Source organism: Geotrypetes seraphini, chromosome 8 (genome assembly GCF_902459505.1).
Source record: "Geotrypetes seraphini chromosome 8, aGeoSer1.1, whole genome shotgun sequence".
NCBI lineage: Eukaryota > Metazoa > Chordata > Amphibia > Gymnophiona > Dermophiidae > Geotrypetes > Geotrypetes seraphini.
In genome coordinates, this window is record NC_047091.1 from 95,505,259 (window position 1) to 95,526,113 (window position 20,855).

The following is a 20,855-nucleotide window of genomic DNA, read 5'->3' on the forward strand; positions in this document are numbered from 1 at the left end:
TGTCTTGAGGTGAGGATGCAACTTCCCATACAATCATTTCAACCCCTTTAAGGGAAGAAAGAAAACAGTAGTGAACGGGGGAGGGAGGGGGGTCTCAGACTCTTCCAAGTATCATCTCAACTCCAGATAAAATTTAATTTTCTATTTCTTTTAGCTTAAATCTTCAAGTGAAGTACTTCTCTGCTCAAATGACACCCAATTCTCAAATTGGATCAAGAGCTGCATGGTCCTTCCATTGCCACCTAATAGAGATAAGAGAAATACTGAGCATCTAAAGCTACATGGTACTTTTATGGGGTGAAGCACAAAGGGCTTTTTTTTCTGTTTCTGATAGTCGAGTACAAACTGCATGTTTTAGATTGGTCTGATGAGGATGCTAAGGAAGAGATGATATCTTCTGCTTATATTTTAAAAGGTAACCCAATCTCTCAAGGTTTAACAGCACATTCTATGAGTGTTATGGCTACCTCATAGGTGGCACTGTATGCTGCATCACCAGAAAATATTTGTAGATTCCTAGTTTATCTTTGGTAAGCATTACAGAACTAATGTGGCTGCTAGAGCTGATTAAGCTTTTTGGGCCCAAGTGTTAAGGACTGGGGTTGCTGGATCCCACCCATCTTGAGTACTGATTTGGTACATCCTAAAGGTTCTAGACTGGTCTGGTGAGTATAAGGAAGGAGAAATTAGATCTTACCTGCTAATTTTCTTTCTATGACTCCCACCAGACCAGTCAGTCATCTCCCTCCCTTCCTTTATCAGCTTAAGATTTGGGGTTTTTTTGCAGCACAAAAATAGAAAACACACAAAATTATTTCTTGAATCCCAGCTGACTTCAAAAAATGTTTCCATCTTCTAAGAAAGTACTAGTTCATATGAGTTGTCAAATGGTTCATCCTTACCATTACTTTGCTATCAAAATACTGTAGAACTTAGGATGCATGATGCCCTTAAAGGGCAAAGATCAGTCTTTTTGTTCACTGCCTCCATCTGTTGGTCGACAGTCATAATTCACAGGTACTGGACTGGACTGGTCTGGTGGGACTCAATGAAAGAAAATTAACAGGTAAGATCTGATTTCTGCATTGCCTGTATTGTCAATACAGGTTCATTGTATCTGAAGTAGTTATGTTTTATTAATTATATCAAATGATTGTCTAAGGCACACATGACACTTTATTCAATTAAAAATATTTTCCATGGCCATAAAACAGGTAAAAGCTCTTTCTAGGGCCCTTAGAGCCAGATTCTGTAAATGGTGCTTAAATTGGCAGCCACCTACAAAAACGGTGCCAGCTTCATGTCAATCATGGTTAGGAACTGTTTAAAGACTCGAGGTTAAAGGCGCCTACCAAAAAACCCTGACATCTGCAATATAGGCCAGGGTTTTACTGACCTACATTGCAGATGCCTAAGTTCTTTTGAGAATCACGTCTTAATGATGCCTAAGGTCATCTCTGACCCTAACCATGCCTACTTTGACCTTAGGCACCGTTAGACGCCTCCTTAGACGCAATTATGACACCTACCTTCGTAGGTGTCTACCAGTATCTACTTTTTAAAAAATGAGTTTTTAATGGCGCGGTCAAATACCAAGCCACTTAAAACCAATTAAAGCAATTAAGTAAGGTGGGGATATGGGACCTACCGCTGCCTAACTTACGGCACCATTTATAGAATCTGGCCCTCAGTCTGTTATATACCGGTTTATATGTAAACCAGTCCCTGTGACCCTAGACAAGTCACTTAATCCTCTACTGCCCCAGGTACATTAGATATATTGTGAGTCCACTGGGACAGATAGGGAAAATGCTTGAAGTACCTGTATGTAAACCGCTTTGAGTGTGGTTGTATAGGGAAATATGCTTGAGAACCTGAATAAACTCATGTAAACTGTTCTGAGCTCTCCTGGGAGAACGGTATAGAAAATTGAATAAATAAAATAAAAATAAAAACTACAAAAAGGCAGTATACGAGTCCCAATCCCTTTCCTTTAAAGCAACAGATGATCACAAATACTAACCTGAAAACTGACACCACCACCAATTTGTGCTAACATTTTTGTCAAAGGTCAAATAAACCGAACAAAGGCTGTGTTGGTTAGTACAGAACATATAGATATAATATTTTATGTTTTAACCAAAAACTCACTTGTACAGGTGTGCTCCTTTCTCCCGGTGGGATCATCTCTGGAGATAATACCTGGGGAGGATCAATCCCTTTACTGACCTTCTGTTGAATGAGGTACATAGCTAAAGCAAACTGCTCTTTGTTTAGTTTTCCTATCTGTTTTGTGTCTGCCAGGGCCCTAATGAAAAACAGTGAGAGAGTTACTGGCTACTGATACTGCAAAACAGAATCAGATAATACATTGGCTATTTACAATATAATGCCATAGTAATCACAATATATAAAAGTGGTATAAATACATAATTCATAGAAACATATTTTCCATATACACCTGAATATAAACCGGGGTTTTTTTTTATTATTCAAATGCCCTGCTCTGCTCCCAGGCCCCCTCCCTCACTTCCTCCCCAGCTCTGCACCGTGTCCCCCCTCTATCCCGATGCCTTGCAGACCTCCACTGGGCCTTACATAAGCCCTGGTGGTCTAGCGGTGGGCCAGGACAGGAGGGATTCTTCCTGCTTCCTGTCCTAGCTGACTCTAAACAACTGTCACCTCCGTCCTGCCTCCCCACATACCTTTAAATTCCCTGGTGGTCCAGCAGTGAACCAGGGCAGGAGCAATTCTCCTATGCTCCTGCCTCGTGCTATCTGAATGGCTGTTGCAAGTTCTTTGAGTCCACTGGACCACTAAGTCTTATGGCAGGCCTGGTGGAGGGCGAGTGGGCAATGACCAGAATATAAACTAAAACCCCCATTTGGGGTCATTTTCTTGGCCCAAAAATCTCAGTTTATATTCAAGTATATACGGTATTCACAATATTTGACAATCAAAACATCCACATAGACCCAGAAGCTGTGTGTTACTGTGCATATAAAAAAACAGAAAAAAAGAACAAATCACAATGTCAACCCAACATCAACCTTCTTGCTCCCCACCTACCACCCAAGAAGAAGTAACCCAAGTTTTTGAAAAGATATTACACAGATAAGAAAAACTATTAGCTAACTGGGAACTCTGAATTAAGATCCATCTAATCCCCTTCCCACACATACACAAATGATTTATTGTACTTAAAAATACCATAATTTCTAGGTTATAAGTTGCACCTTTGTTTAGGTTGCAGGGACCAAAAACAGCAAAAATCTCAGTAAAGTCAACACATAAGTCATTCCTTAGTATAAGACACGGCAAAACCTACGGTATCGGCAGTTCAAATCCCACTGAACATCATAATTGCTAGTCAAGATATAACAAATATTGGAAGTGAATATTAAATTTATTTTATTTAACATCAACAATTCTGCCACAGAAATTAATTAGATTTTGGAGGAAGCTTAATGAAAACTGGAATATATAAAATAATTCTGTCATAGAAATTTACCGTACAAGTTTATATTTTATTTATCACCATCATTTTCTCAAAATCCTTTCAAAGTTCTCATCCTTGGTGTCACTGTGAAAGAAGTCAGAAATTTCTGGAGGTACAGGTACTTGTATTTAATTTCCATTTGGATCTTTGTCTTCATCATCATTTTCGCTGTTATCCGCAATTATTTTTGCCTTTTAAAGCCAGATTTTAATATATTCTCACGTATGTCATTCCATGTTGTTGCCTTCCACTAAGCCACTTCTGCAAAAGTGGCGTAGCACATGCAGCCTATAGCTGTGAAGCTATGTTCAGCATTGGACATCCAGTTCTCCCCATAGACGACACAACACAGATTTGAAGCTTATATTTATTGTGATATCTAACAGTTGCAGCATTTTGGTCATACCCCCCCAGATATGAACATTGGTACCATGTTCAAAGCTTTAATTTTCTGTTTTATATTTTGTTATATGCGCTCTTACGCTGTCTGTGATCAGCAGGGCTTTCTTCTCTTTTAAAAAAACTGGCATATGCAAAAGCAGTGCCCCAGTCAGGTAGTCATCATACATTCATTCATCCATTTATCATTTTTCATAGAAACATGGACTTGTGAGAACTGACAGCAGCCATTCAGGGAGTGGCGTGGGGCCAGGCTGGAGCGCAAAAAGCTCGCTCCTGCCTTGTGCGTCACTAGCCCCAACATGATGAGGCAGCTATCCAGCAAGGGAGGGGCAGGAGCGCGGAAAGCTGGTTCCTGCCGATACACCACTGGACCATCAGGATTTAAGGGGGATTTCAAAAGGTACGACAGGGCGATTAAAAAAGGTACGATTGGGGGGGGGGGGGGAATCTAAAAAGGTACCGGAGGGGGGGGGGGGTAAAAAAATGGTTATATTCGCTCCATAAGAAGCACAGACATTTCCATCCACATTTTTGGAGGAAAAAAGTGTGTTTTATGGAGCGAAAAATATGGTAATTAAGAACTGTAAACTATAAACAGAACAACTCCCCACTCATATGGAGAAGACAAAATAGTTGTCCGGATTGGACACCGAGAAACTGTTGGATATTGACTACAACAAAAAATCTTCAGAGTGTCCCCACAGTTTGCCAGCTACCGCTGCTCCTATTATACTCCTTCCAAAACACAAGAAAAGACACCGAAGAAAAAAATGATAAAAGACAATAGGGCGGGTTCTGTGCCTGGTTTGGAGGGACTAAAAGAAAGAACATTAGCAGGTATTAACCTAATTTCTCCTTCTTTATCGTCTGTCCAGACCAGCACAGACAAATGGGACATACCAAAACAGTACTCATCACGGGTGGGACCCCCCGAAGGGCTGCCACAAGGACAGACTCACTAAAAACCGCATCCCAACATGCTTGAACACCCAAGCAGTAGTGATGAACAAAGGAATGGAGAGAAGAACAAACCACAGTCTTACAGATGTCCGCAAGAGGCAGAAGAGAACTCTCAACCCAAGAAGTCGCCTGACCCTGAATGGAATGAGCTTTGAGAAAATCCAGAACTGGCTTCTTCTGAAGAAGATACGTAGAAACGATAGCCTCTTTAATCCAGCATGCAATTGTAGCTTTAGAAGCACCGTCCCCCTTAAGATGACCTGCTAGAAAGACAAAAAGATGATCCGACCATCGGAACTCCTGAGGCCGCTGAACATAAGCGCAAAGGATTCTATGAACATCCAACTTGCACAACTGCCTCTGTTCCAAAGAGCCCTCCTGACTACCCAAGACCGGAAGGGAAACCATCTGGTTGACATGAAAGGGAGAAATGACTTTAGGAAGAGAGGAAGGAACTGGCCGTAGCACGACCCGCTCCTCAGAAAACTCCAGGAAGGGAGGCCTAAAGGGAAAAGCCTGCAATTACGACAATGCACAGCTTTGCCCCCCAGCAACGACTGGAAGGTCTCCAGCCCCAAATGGCCATGGTCTCTAGAACACTGATCGACCAGGAAGCCTACACTGGCAACCAGCTGCCCTGAGCCAAGTGATCGAGACATTGGGCTCCCCAACCGAGGAGACTGGCGTCCATGAGATGTACCATCCACTGGGGCTGATTCAGACTCACCCCCTGAACCAGATTGGAAGACTGAAGCCACCAGCGCAGGCTGCAACAAACCAATCCAGAAAGAGGAACCAGAGAATCCAGCTCATGAATCTATGGGGACCACCGCTGAAGGGGGTTCATGTGAGCCCAAGACCACTGGATCACCTCCAAGGAGATTGCCATTGACCCCAAAAGGACTGTGCGCACTGAAAGAAGCATCCTATCGAAGGGAAAGTGGCCAAAATCCAGCCAGGGCGATACCTACAGAACTCACACAGCTGCCCACAAGCAGAGCCACCCTGAGACGCTGGATGAGGTCTGTCCTCCAGAAGCCGAAGCACTTTAGAGTTGCTTAAGGCCTGAACAAGCTTATCCAACTCCTCACCGAAGAGGAAGGAAACCCGAAAAGGAAATTTACTTAAGAGGCTACATCCGCCTACCAACCATGAAACCACATGGTCCGACCACAGGCTCCGAGCTCAATCTTAGCCACCCCCTGATCCACCAGACACCAGTCATCAGTAAACCAGTAAGAATGGCTTTTATTAAGATTCACTACAATTCTATTCTTATTCAGCCATGAAACTACTACTAAAAGACAAGGCGTGGATGCTATTCAAAAATACCATCCTGGAAGCCCAGACTAGGTATATTCAATGTATTAAAAAAGGAGGAAGGAAGATCAAATGGCAACTAGCATGGTTAACAAGTAAGGTGAAAGAAGCAATTAGAGCTAAACAGAATCCTTCAGAAAATGGAAGACGGTTCTGACTGAAAATAATTGTAAACAGTACAAGGAATGTCAAATGCAAGGCCTTAATAAGGAAGGCGAAGAGAGACCTTGAAAAGAAGATTACGCTGGAAGCAAAAACACACAGTAAAAACCTTTTTAGGTATATTAAGAGCAAGAAGCTGGGAAGAGAATCAATTGGACCGCTAGATGACTGAGGGATAAAAGGGGCTCTAAGGGAAGACAAGGCCACAGTAGAGAGATTAAATGAATTTTTTGCCTTGACTAAAAGAGTCACAAATTTATTTATTTAAAAATGTATATACCGTATAAATACTATGCGGTTTACAAAATACATATTAAAAATACTAAAACATGTTTCGACAGAACAATAAAACACTAACAGTATCATTATTAAAACCTTTTTTCAAATTCATCCAACAAGATGGAAAGACAAAATCCCATAAAAACATTTACAGGACGGTAAGGCTTCAGCAACAAATAGCATTAGCACATGAAGGCATTAACAAATAATTGTGTTTTCAACATTTTCTAGTAGGAGATATAGTGGTATAGAAGACACCATTAGCACTTTGTTTTGTTAGTTCAAGGGTACAACATAATATATGATACACTGTTTCTTTAATGCATTTACAACAATTATGTTAAATCTTTTTTATTGATATTAAAGAACAGAGTACAATGAACAACCAAGTTCCAATAGTATAGTGTGATTCATACAATATGCAATCCAAGGGTACTGTACTGCCAACATAATCCAGCAAGTCTCTGTTCAAGACCAACAAACAGAATTCAAACATTATTTTAAACAAATCCCCATCCCCCCCCCCCATCAGATGTATAGCTGAGTGGGAATTTTCTCTCCTCCTAAAAATCAAAAACTCTAGCAGTATCTGGTCTTTTGGCCTATCCAGATTTGGTACTAAATATTCCCTGTCCCCTAAGCCTGCCTCCCTCCCTCCTCCCCCTTTTTGATACTAATTTATTGGATACAGCAGCTCAATCCTCTCAAACCATCTCCTTATAATGAGTTCAAGATAGCACTTCTAGCTTTAAGGGCTAATGATTAAATATAAACTTCCCAAATTTGAAGAAAATGTGTTTTTTTTAACATTTTGGAGTGAACTTAACATATCTAAGTTCTAGTAACATTAAGTTATATAAGCGTTTTCTCCAAACCCAATATGATGGAGAGTCAGGATCCATCCACACCAATAATATAATCTTCTTTCCCACCACCCACTCTTTCTCAATAAAAGTCAATATTCCCTTTTATATATTCTAAAGGTTTCAAATTTGTCCAAAATAAGGACTACTGCTGAAAGTGAAATAGAGCTCTGTAATAACTGCTCCAAATAGCGAATCACTGTCTCCCAAAAGTGATAAATCTTTGGCGTGTCCAAAAGTGTGTGTGAAAGAATTAACTCCCTGGGTAAATTTTCCACAAACTGGAGATTCCACAAGTCCCGATTTATAGATTCAATCCCGGGTAAAGTATGCTCTATGTAACACCCTATATTGATATTCTCTGAGTTCTGCATCAACAGAGATCTCTGGGATCCGTTTTATCAATTGGACTACATCAAGTGAATTCTTTCTTAATCTGAAGTCTACGTACTGCCGATCACGTAATTCATCATGCCTGTCCGGAAAAGAGAGAGCTGTCAAAGATCTCCAAATTCAGATACTGAAAACTAATCTTCTCCAAACTTTTCCAATAAGTCATATTATGTGTGTGTCCATGGGGAAAAGCAGGCTCTCTCTATCCAAAGAATCAACATAAAGTTGAAGTTGCCTATACGCAATCACTTGTGTTCAAAATGCATTGCTGGGGGAGATCTCCTGCATCGGAGCATTTCATCTGAGGGGATTGTGCCTCTCTCCCTGGCTTCCTGTAGCAGCGGTTCTGCTTTTTTCCACTGGTTCCTAGCAGGCATCTTCAGAGACGGACCCCTGACGTCACCGGGTCCGTCTCCAACAATTTAAAAACAGAACGCCGCCGCGGGAGACTCGGGAGATCTCCTGCATCGGAGCATTTCATCTGAGGGGATTGTGCCTCTCTCCCTGGCTTCCTGTAGCAGCGGTTCTGCTTTTTTCCACTGGTTCCTAGCAGGCATCTTCAGAGACGGACCCCTGACGTCACCGGGTCCGTCTCCAACAATTTAAAAACAGAACGCCGCCGCGGGAGACTTGGGAGATCTCCTGCATCGGAGCATTTCATCTGAGGGGATTGTGCCTCTCTCCCTGGCTTCCTGTAGCAGCAGTTCTGCTTTTTTCCACTGGTTCCTAGCAGGCATCTTCAGAGACGGACCCCTGACGTCACCGGGTCCGTCTCCAACAATTTAAAAACAGAACGCCGCCGCGGGAGACTCGGGAGATCTCCTGCATCGGAGCATTTCATCTGAGGGGATTGTGCCTCTCTCCCTGGCTTCCTGTAGCAGCGGTTCTGCTTTTTTCCACTGGTTCCTAGCAGGCATCTTCAGAGACGGACCCCTGACGTCACCGGGTCCGTCTCCAACAATTTAAAAACAGAACGCCGCCGCGGGAGACTCGGGAGATCTCCTGCATCGGAGCATTTCATCTGAGGGGATTGTGCCTCTCTCCCTGGCTTCCTGTAGCAGCGGTTCTGCTTTTTTCCACTGGTTCCTAGCAGGCATCTTCAGAGACGGACCCCTGACGTCACCGGGTCCGTCTCCAACAATTTAAAAACAGAACACCGCCGCGGGAGACTCGGGAGATCTCCTGCATCGGAGCATTTCATCTGAGGGGATTGTGCCTCTCTCCCTGGCTTCCTGTAGCAGCGGTTCTGCTTTTTTCCACTGGTTCCTAGCAGGCATCTTCAGAGACGGACCCCTGACGTCACCGGGTCCGTCTCCAACAATTTAAAAACAGAACGCCGCCGCGGTTGCGGCCGCAGGGCGTGGCCGAAGGGGCGTGCCCTAAGGGGCTCGCCAGGCCCCTTGGGAGCCCCTTGGAGCCACGAGGAGCCAGGGAGTTGGAGATTATTGATTTGCCTATTGGAATATAGGAACGAATACAGGAGATCTTCAGATCCAGGATATATGATTTGATTTGTATCAGTGACTGGTGAGACGCTGAGAGCACGATTGTTTATATTTCAACAGCGATCAGACTATTTGTCAGTCGCGATGCCGAAGAGACGGGGTAAGAGCGCCGCTGCAGCCTCACGACGTCTTGAACACCCCCCTCTCGCTTCAATTGAACATTTTCTTCAGCGTCTTCAGAGGGAGACAGTAGGTTCGGGGAATCGCCCGCTGGGCTCTGCGACGTGGAGTGACGCCGGATCGGAAGTCCTTGGGCTGGATACCACACTGAGCCCCGACCAGAGGAGTCCACCTCCCCCACCGCTGTGCGAGTTCCCCATGTGAAAGGAGTGGGCCAGAAGTAGCAGCACTCTTTGATCATGAGGCTGTAACATCAGGGAGCCAGCAAGGTGAAGTCTCTATGGCTTTGTTAAGTCCAGAGATGGTTCCAGCGGATAGAGCAGAAGGAGAAAAAAGTCCAGACCAACAGACAGAAGGCAGTCAAGGTGAGTCTTCCCTAACTTTACATGAGACTTTCTTTAAATATGAGAAACCAGCTGAAGTGACTCTTGATTCAATTTGGGACTTAGTTTCCAAACTGGGAGACTCACTAACTAAACAAATTAAAGAAGGTGAAAAGAATATAAAAATTCAAAAACAGACAATAGAGGAAAATAAACAGGAAATTTCTAATGTCAAAGAAAAATTGGGAGGTATCGAAAATGAAGTGAAAATGATTAAACAAGTTCAATCTACAATAATACAAGATAATCAAAGTATTAGAAAAAAATTGGAAATTATGGAAAATAACTATCGGACTAATAACCTACGACTGTTAAATTTTCCTAAAATCTTATCAGTAAACCCGAGAGAGATGATAAAAAGGTACTTCATGGAGATATTTAATATTCCTGAGGAATCATTGCCTCCTCTCACTCGAGTATATTATTTGCCTATGAATGTAAGGGGTCAACATTCGGAGGATAAGAGACAGGAAACACAAGACCTTCAACAAAATTTGACAGCAATTTTGGAAACATCAGATAAAGATTTGGTTAAACCAGCAACTCTTATACTATCTGTGGCATTGTTGCCGGATAAAGATTGGATTTTGAAAATGTTCTTTAGGAACAAGAGTAAGGAGTTTCTGGGTTTGAAAATTCAAATGTTTCCAGATGTTAGTAGAGAAACTCAGAATCGTAGACGTCAGTTTCTTTTGTTGAAAGCAGGAGTTACACAGCTGGGTGGCATTTTCTTTTTACGTTTCCCATGTAAATGTATAGTAAGATATCGAGATAATAAGTATGTGTTTTTTGAGCCATCTCAACTTACAGCTTTTCTGACACTGAAACATCTGGAAAAAGAGGGTATAACAACAACTACCACAATAACAACTAAGTAATTGTTGGACTTGGTAATAGAATAATTCCTCAAGTCAGACACATGATACTGTTCTTTATTATATAGAATTTATAATTGATTTCCTTAAAAGTTCACTCTTATATATATCTTGGATCACATAATTATTGAGGACTTGAGATTGTCCGATTTGAATTTTGTTCTTTTTATGTTAATAATTTACTTATTATTTTGTGATCAATCTGACAATCTTTCTGTACAAAATGTTTGATTTTGTTAAAATTTTTAAAATGATAAATAAAGAATATATAAAAAAAAAAAAAATGCATTGCTGTATATCTGTCCATGATCCCATTGCCCCATCAGGAGCTAACATGTGAGACAGCTGAGTCACCTCGTGCTGTGTTGTTTGCTGAAAACTAATATTCTCTCTGCCTAGAAGAAAATGAAAGGTCTTACAAATGGGTAGTTGACTAGAACTTTTAGGATTCCCTTCCCCCATTTTCACCAGCTCTGTCCAAACTACTTGAACTGGACATAATAATATGCTATTTCTAGTGTCAGAAGGTATTGAAGCCGATGGAGCAAGTAGTAATGAGTTTATATGCTAAGGTGCAAACGCTGCCTCCTCTATCTCTTTCAAAATAAAATCTTATCTATCGAACATTAAGAACATAAGAACAAAAGAGTTGCCTCTGCTGGGTCAGACCAGTGGTCCATCATGCCCAGCAGTCCGCTCACACGGTGGCCCTCCAGTCAAAGACCAATTGAGACTAGTCCTACCAGCGTATGCCCTTATTTAGCAGAAACTTGTCTAACTTTGCCTTGAATCTCTGGAGGGTGTTTTCCTCTATGACAGATTTCGGAAGAGCGTTCCAGTCTTCTACCACTCTCTGGGTGAAGAAGAACTTTCTTACGTTTGTACGGAATCTATCCCCTTTCAACTTTAGAGAGTGCCCTCTCGTTCTATTAATCTTGGAGAGGGTAAACAACCTGTCCTTATCTAATAAGTCTATCCCCTTTAGTACCTCGAATGTTTCGATCGTGTCCCCTCTCAATCTCCTCTGTTCGAGGGAGAAAAGGCCCAGTTTCTCTAATCTTTTGCTGTACAGCAGCTCTTCCAACCCCTTAACCATCTTCGTCGCTCTTCTCTGGACCCTTTCGAATAGTATAGTGTCCTTCTTCATGTACAGTGACCAGTGCTGTATGCAAATGGCATAGCAAACAGGCCAAATTATAAAGTCTGATGTCCAGAAGACCCAATCTTCCATTCCTCCAGTTTCCTTGCAATAGTCCAAAAGCAATCTCCGGTTTTCTGCTGTTCCAACAGAATTATGACAACATGGTAAAAGATGAATAATGCATAACCACTTCGGGAACAATATCATACCATATAAGAGAATCTTTCCCTGTAGTGAAACTGGTAATGTTGACCACTTAGCCAGTCTTTGGTATATTCAAATAAAGGGGTCACATTAGATTGATATAAATCTGAAGTTTGGGGAGTAAGTATGATTCCTAGGTATTGAAACAATGTGGTTGCCCATTGTAGGGGGAATGATCCCCTCCACCAAGTCTGTATCTGTGGGAAGAAAGGTAAGGCCAATGATTCCCAAAGTTCAACTTAAACCCAGAAAAATCACCATACTCTTTGAAGCTCTCCATAAGGGTTAGCTGAGGGTCAGAGATAGCTGAGGGTCCGTAATGTGTACCAAAATGTCGTCTGCAAATGCCTAGATTTTAAATTCATGTCTACCAATTCTAAATTCCTTTAATCTCTGGATTAACCATGATCTCCCTTATAAGCAGGTCTAAAGTCAGAATAAATAGTAAGGGAGAGAGTGGACACCCTATCTTGTTCCACATTCTATCTTGAAGGGAGTGGAGCAGAAACCTTTGACCCTCAACAAAGCTTGGGGACATTTACTACAATTAAAACAATATTGTAACCAATATTTCCAATAGAAACGGCAACAAAAGGCAAGGTTGAGGCGCATACTAGATAATTGAATTTTTGTTCACATTATACGTATAACTTTCGCTGCTACTTCCGGTAAATATTCTGTTGTATGTGCATGGTTTCTGCAAGAAAGTCATTCCCTTCTGTTATACATGACATTACTCTACCCATCAAGACTTAACCTCTAGACTTGTTGCACATTTCTCTGTCATACACTTTATCCAGCAGTTTCCCTGCAACATCTGCTCTGCTGGGTGGACTGTATCCTGGTCTCAGTAACTGAACCATTCTAATAATGGGTTTTCAATGAAACAAAAAGAAAGAAGAGTTTTGTCGCATAAAGAAAGTGGGCAATTTTTTATTTTTTCTAACGTGAATTTGGATGACAGTAAAGAATACAAAATTGTAAAAATCATAAGCCATATTTAGGCTATTAGTAGGCAAGCCAAGACCCACCTTCCTTTTTTTTTGTCTTTTTATAAATGTTGGAGCAGCAAACTGACTTGTAAGACAGAGTGTGCAGACAAGAAGAGAAACCTGTGGGTACATGGTTTTCAGTGATACACAAAGGACCTAATACTATCTTGATTTCTGTATCCAAGACACAGATGCTCCTTTCTGAGCAACTACTGGTCTCTCTTTCTGCAAGCTACCAAGAACATGATCCATGTGTGGCCTGAACATCAGGCAGTAATGACTTCCACCCCAAGTTTAAAAAAAAAAAAAATAATAAATAAATTAAATCCTTACCATATATGTGCTAAGATATTCTGAGAAAGGCATGACTGTATAAAGATATCTTTCACTTCTTGCCCACTGACATAACCGTCCATATCCAGATCTGTTTTTAAGAAAATGTCATCGTACCGTAACTTTTCAGACATGGGAACCACCCAATTCAAAGTCTGCCGAAAAAGAGACACATCCATAAAATGAATAGAAGGAAAAAAATCTATGCTTTCATTAATGATAACTCTAGATTGGCAAATTATCTTCTAGATCAATATCATCAATGGCCTTGTGTACATATTCTATAAATTATGCTGCATTTTCTTTGGTTAATTCATTCACAAAATCAATGGCCGAAGGTAATGGCAAGGTAATGGTGGAATAGAAATCTCTAATGTAATGCAATATAGCACAGAGGTGTCCATTTTAATAGGCTTCCACCCCAGGCTCATTTGTGCCGAAGAGCCACATCATTACTTACCTGTAATAGGTGTTAGACAGCAGGCAGATATTCTCTCGTGTGGGACGATGTCATTCACAAAACCTGGCACAGACAATGCAAAAGTGTACTGCCATTTTAAACTTTTTGCAAGTCTCAGATGTGTGTGGAGAACTACCCTATTGTGGTAGAACATTGTATATGATGGATCTGAGACAAGCACTTGCAGTTCACTTACTCGGTGTGCTGATGTGATACAGATTAAGAATTATTGTTTTCCATGTGAGATGTTTGAGAGATGAAGGCACCATTGGCTCAAAGGGAAGATTCATCAGGGATGTTAGTATAATATTAAGATTCCAAGCAACTGGAGGAAGTTTGATTGGTGGTTTGGTATAAAAAACCAAAGGTCCTTCATGAATCTGGAGATCAAAGGATGGACAGTTAACAGCTTTTTAATCAGAGGTGTTTGGAAAGTGCTAATTACATTAAGATGATCTCAGACTGAAGTGTCTTTAAGACCAGAGTTGAAGAGGTAAAGGAAATAGTCCAGGACTGATGGGAGAGGACATGTGTCCAGACGTAATAAGTGTCAGTTATACCAGAGTGTGAATCTAGTCTACTTGAAGCAGTAACAACATTGTGTGAAAGGTTTCCTAGAAGCTTCAATGATTGCTGATACATATACACTGCACCAGTATCTACTCACTGGGAGAAAGAAACCATACTGTGAGAGTCAATGAACAAAGATTGGAATGGAGAAGGGACCCTTCATTCTGTGTTATTAAGATTGGAAAGATTCAAAGTGGGATGGGTTCTTGGACACTGAGCTGAAGAAGAGGGAACCATGGTTGTTGCAGCCACCAAGGTGCTATGAGGATCATGGTACTTGTTATTGGCAAAGTTTGAACTAAGTTTTCCCTATTAATGGAATTGGAGGAAAAGCAACACAGGTCTATAGCAATTGTGTTTTAGGATGCTAAATAGCCAAACAATGTAAGTGAATCAATCGCTTGGCAATTTTGCATGGCCGGATCAGAAAATGGGCAATTGAGGGGAAAAACACGCAGTGGGCTGTTTAATGAATCAGGTCGGTCAGCAGTGATTGTTGTTAAACCTGTGAAACAGGTTGAGTGACTATCGCTGACTTTAGTGAATCTAGTCCATAGTCTTTAAATGCTCTTTAATTACACAGCACGGTGTACACTAATGTTTTGTAAATGTTGGTTTCACCCTTCCTGATGTAGCCGCAGACATATGCTGAATGATTAGAATTTTTTTAAATGGTGGAGGGTAGAAGAGACTTAGGGCTCCTTTTACTAAGATGCGTTTGGGCCTTAACGCGCGGAATAGCGCGCTAAATTGCCGCCCGCGCTAGACCTTAACGCCAGCATTGAGCTGGCGTTATTCTAGAAACGTAGTGCGCAGTAATTTTGTGCATGCGCTAAAAACGCTAGCGCACCTTAGTAAAAGGAGCCCTTAATATTGATTGTATTGTAAGGCATTGTTAACATATTTGTTCATAGTTATGTGATGAAGCTTCTTCCTTTCCTAGTAAAATTAAGAGGGTATTTTATGAGTTTTCTAAAGTGCATGGATTACAATACTTTTGTCTCATGTTTAATTAGTCAGAAAGGAATGTAGTTCTAGGTTTTAATGACTACGATCTGTTTATTCAGTTCTACTCCTTTTCGGAGAGTGAGGCTGAGAAGGATAATGTCAGTGTGAGATTAGGCACGTTTTATTTTATTAATATTGATAATATTTTAAGCTGACCTAAATTGATATAGCTTTATGTATTTAATTATTATATTATTTTAAAAAATTTCAATAGATACATCAATAATATAATCCCACATTATTATAAAATCTAAGTTACCTAGGCTTTATAAAGACAATAGAATTTTAGTTTCCATGTGGCAAACATTAAAATTTATTAATAACCTAACACCTATTCCGATTCATCAATCCACGTGTCAGTCCTTATGGTTGAACTCCAAGATTCAAATTGGAGAGTTTAAGATCATCTGGAAGCATTGGATGCAGATAGGTATATGTACTTTAGATAATGTGTTATCAGATGGAAAGCTGCTTGACTTTTCACGACTGCAACAAACATTTGGTATTGCAAAGTCTCAAATATATAAGTGATTGCAGTTGAAGCAGGCCATTCAGAAAGGGTTCCCTGATTGGCGAAACTTGAAAACTCAGTATAGCTTGCCGGGCCTTTGCTTCCAGGCAGATTTCCTAGGGCATCAGGCCGCCAAGTGGGACCGGTTAGATTATAATTTCTGGTGGGAATCTTTATGCCACACTTTTAAACTGGAACGTATGATTGCCATACAACTGGGACATTATAGGAAATTTAAGGATGTTTGGGAACCATTGACAAAATTCTGTAAGGAGTGATTTTGCCCGTCCAGGGTGGGTGGCAGGGGTGTGGGGAAATACCTTTAATTTATTGTTGGGGGGGAAGAGACATGTATTTGTTATGAAATATAATTTGATTGAATTTAAGTGCTGTTTAAAGTGTAAAATGTCTGTAGAATATGTTGCACTGATTGTTAGCTTTAAAATGAATAAAGATATTTTATGAAATTCTTTATTCATTTTAAAACTGACAAACAAGTGATTAATATTAAAACATTACATTACTAATAAAATATACAGCACGTGACATTCTTATACATATAATCCATTAAAGTAGAAATTATAACCCTTTCCCCCACCCAACAATTCTTCAATGAAATTTTCATAATACAACAGAAATCCATATTTTAAAAAATAAAATCTAAGCTGCTCACAACATACATACAGTATTCAGTTTAAGACAAACAAAAATAATCAAACAATGACAACAATAAGAACAATAAAACATTTCTCTGTTCCCAGATTTATCCTATTATGAGCCTTCTTTCTGCATTGTTTCATTAATGTGGATTGTAGCACACACTGCATACAGGTTTATCAGCAAAAAAGGAATGATTCATACTGAAATGACATTACAACTATCTTTATAAATTTATAATGAAAGGTACAAACAGTGACAACGTTTACGTTAGGTGCTACCACATACTTTACTCACCAAAAATGAACTAATGCAGGACGTGATAAAGCATTTGATGTTAATTTTGCTGTGTGTGGTATGCATGCAGTATTTACTTTTTTTTTCTTTTGTAGGGTGTGTGGCAGGGTTAACAAGCTAGCATACTAATATTACCACGTGCTAACTGGTTAAAGTGGACTTAAACACATAAGCTCTTACCGCCTCCTAAATATAAGATGGTAAAGGCTCCCAAGTTAATTTTTTTTAAATGGCTGTGTACTAATGGTAATATTAGCATACGGCCAGAAATGAATAAAAATAGAAAAAAGCTATTTAACAGCCACACTAGAAATCGGTTTACCACACAGAAAAGACCTCATAAGGGCACGCTAAAGAAAGATTAGGTTCTTACCTTGATAATTTTTCTTGTAGATGTGTCTAATAGTCCTGAACGCTAGGGCTATGCATCTGAACCCGCAAATTGCTTGCAGAATGATATTACTCATCTTTCAACTCCACCTCCTTCCCAGTAGGCTTGCTCCTGCCCCCTCAATTTGTATGAAAGCAGTAAAGAACCACTGTAATGGAAGACATCACTGGAAGTAGGGCAACAGGGAGAATTCCCCAACACTATACTTCTGTTTTGCTCTGAAACAAGTATAATATTATCAAAATTATACAAAACCGAGTGCAGCCAGCATAAACATTTATGAAGCTTGCAGCTAATCGCATGCCCTGCTAAGAAGCAGAAATTCAGACTGGATATCCCTTTTTTTCAGCTTAGCTGAGAGAAATTCTTCACGGTCAGACACAGACTGAAATTGAGACCAAAGGCAGGTGAAGCTCCTCAGAGGGCAGAGCTTCAGGACTATTAGACATATCTACAAGAAAGAAGATTATTAAAATAAACTTAATCTTTCTTTCTAGTGATGTACCAAAGCAATTCTCCGAGTCTAGGGCAGGACTACTGAGCCCGCTTTTAATACTGAGGACCCAAAAGCGGTGTCCTCCCTGGCTGCCACGTCTACTCTATAAAGCCTGGTAAAGGTATGAAGAGTAGATCTTGTCACTGCTCTATAAATCTCCATGGAGATACTGCCCACTGGTGGTGCCACCGGTTCCAACAGATTTAAATCAGATCCAACCACTCTGAACCGTTCGGATCCAGTCTGAACCTGGGAAGGATCCAAAGCCTGCGCTCATGCTTATGATAAATCAGGGATGGCCCCCGAGCTCAAAAAATTATTACAAAAAGCTAGCTAGACAGGTGTTCCTGAAGGCTGATCCTGCTAACAGCAGATTTCTGCTGTGCGAGTCCACGTCTTCTCCCAGGCAGAGGTCCTAACAAAAAGCAACTTCTGGGCACTGAGCCTCCAACTTAAAAGGAAAGGACTCCCCCCCAACCCCCTCCCCTCAAAAAAAACCAACAACCCCAGAACAAAACTGCAGAGCAGATCAGAAACACATCTGAGCAACTTGCTTGCAGAAGAAAAACTGAGGAGGCAGGAGAAAGCCTACTGGGAAGGAGGTGGAGTTGAAAGATGAGCGATGTGATAATCTGCAAGCAACTTGTGGGTTCAGATACATAACTAACATTCAGGACTACTAGACACATTGCACTAGAAACCATTTACTAGCACAACTTATTAAAAGGGCTCCTAAGACTTTTATTTTAAGGTTTGCAAAACAATTCATGTCAGAAAAAATTTCTGTGAAACAGATGAACACTTGCTGGGCTTCCTTTATTTATTTTTGACATATAAGATAGCACATTAAATAGGTCAAATACTTCTAAATATAACATTTATGCATTTCAAAAATGTTGCAGGATGGAGACAATTATAGATATAGAAAATACTGCACCTGTAGTGGTTTTACCGAATGCTTGGGTGATAAGCTCCCTGTGCTGTTCAGGCTATTTACACTCCCGTGGGATGGAGTGGAACGAAGGCTGTCTTTAGGTGGAGGGCTTGCTGGGAGAACTGGAACTGCACCTGGAAAAATTGATGTCTTTTTTCTCTTGGAAGGTGGTATAAGCGATGGAGGTAATACTGATGGAACAGGTTCTTTCTCAAGAGCTCTGTACACTAAATGCATTGCCTGCAAATAGAAAAATGAACAAATCTATAAAGTCAGAGTCTGAACAACAAACAAAATAAATTAACAGCATGAAGTTGAGAAAAAGCAAACATATCAAAGCAGATACAAGGATCTTTAAACAGACTGTCTAAGTTAATGGCATAATATTAATTTATCTGATGAGATGTATATGAATCAGAGTATGTGCAGAGAAGCTAGAGGAGAAAAATGGGAGACCACAATTTTTTGTAGAGTGACAAGTATCAGGAATATATGGTTATGGGAAAGAAAAGAAAGAAGATAAAAGCATGCATGTGACTTGGAGTTAGGAACATTCTTTAGAGACACAAAAAGCTATATAGCCAGAGTAGATCATTATGATTCCATTTAGAAGAGGATCAGAGACTTGTATCATTGATGACTTTATCCAAGTACAGCAAAAACAACTGACCAAAGTGACCAGCATTTGGATGAATAGAAGTCAGTTTATTGGGAAAAACAACTGTTGCTTTGAGGCTATAGACAATGTGAGATAGTATGTAAAGGTCTATATAGCTTGTAATCAGCTGTAGATGTGAGAAATATTAGGAGCCAACATGGTTCATGGTTTGGCAAACAACAAAGGAGTCGTAAGGACAGGATGTCATGAGATCATCCAAGGGTGTATAATTCAAAAAATCAGTTTATTAATAGGTATGCCATAATGGCTCCAAAGACTCGACACTGGCAGTGTTTCAGCATCTGTGCCTTTATCAAGAGTCACTCGGGTAGATGCACTGTAGAGGTGTCGGTAAAAGCAAAGTAGAAACTAGTATCCAAAGCGAAACTAAAGATCACATGGTTTGGCAGTACATGTCTTCATTAGCAGTTCATATTTAGTTGGCGTTGTTCCTTTCGCTATGTACCACTGTGAGGTATTTTCTTAGATGCTTGGCTGTATCACAACCTTATCTGTAGTTGATGTGACCACTAGTTGTGAAAGGGTGCTGAAAAGTTCTCAGCCCAACCAAGAAGGGAATGACATGGAGCCATGAAACTTACAAGTTATTCCACATATCCAGCCCTAAGTTCAACATATCGTGCCAGAAGTTTCTGTAAGCCTTCCAAAAAATACTCTGATGTCTGATCACAGAAATACTGCTCTGCTGCTGCAATCATCTCCGAATCACTTGAAAATTGTCATCCTTATTTCCTCAAACAATATATGTTCAATTAATAAAATCTATTACCTTCCAACTAAAAAGATGCCCCATACTGAAGAAGAAAAAAAGAGTGGGAAAGAGAATCAGATTGACTTTGGTAATGTATCTGCTTTACTTGAACAAACATTAACAGCAGATACCGATGGAGCTACTCTGTTGGTTTCTTTCATTTTTGAACAGGATATTAATATGATTTTGAAATTATATTTTAAAAATTCTCAAAAATTGTTTGGAGATCAGAAAATATGGATATACAGTGCTCCCCAGCGAATTCGCATTCGGCAATTCGCAGTCCCGGTCATTCACGGTATTTTCTGACTGCGAATTACCGGGCAGGAGAGGGCAGCCGGAGAGGCCAGCGAGTGAAAGAAATCACTCGCGGTATGTTCTGACCACCTATTCCTGCACTAAAGTCGGGCCTCACCAATCAGGAGCTGCTTTGACATGCAGCTCCTTATTGGTGAGGCCTGACTTTACTAAGGAAGAGGCGGTCGGAGCATACCGCAAGTGATTTCCTTCACTCGCCGGCACTCTAGCTGCCCCTCTCTTGCCTCCTCCGCTAAAAAACGTATTTGCGGAACAGAACCCCTGCGAATATCGGGGGAGTACTGAACTCTGATGTTGCTAAGACTACTCAAGAGCAAAGAAAACTTTTCCTCTCCCTACGTCAAGATACACT

At 40.6% G+C, this 20,855-nt stretch overlaps 1 protein-coding gene across 12 annotated transcripts in view; it reads right to left on the reverse strand.

Moving 5' to 3' along the window:
* EPS15L1 (epidermal growth factor receptor pathway substrate 15 like 1) overlaps positions 1-20,855 on the reverse strand; it is a 395,592-nt gene that overhangs the window by 234,333 nt on the left and 140,404 nt on the right. For all 12 annotated transcript variants that reach the window (XM_033956496.1, XM_033956490.1, XM_033956493.1 and 9 more), the window contains 3 exons: positions 18,759-18,995; positions 13,432-13,586; positions 2,152-2,308 (listed from right to left, as the gene is read on the reverse strand). In XM_033956496.1, the coding sequence (XP_033812387.1) occupies positions 2,152-2,308; positions 13,432-13,586; positions 18,759-18,995 (549 nt within the window). The remainder of the gene's footprint in view (positions 1-2,151; positions 2,309-13,431; positions 13,587-18,758; positions 18,996-20,855) is intronic.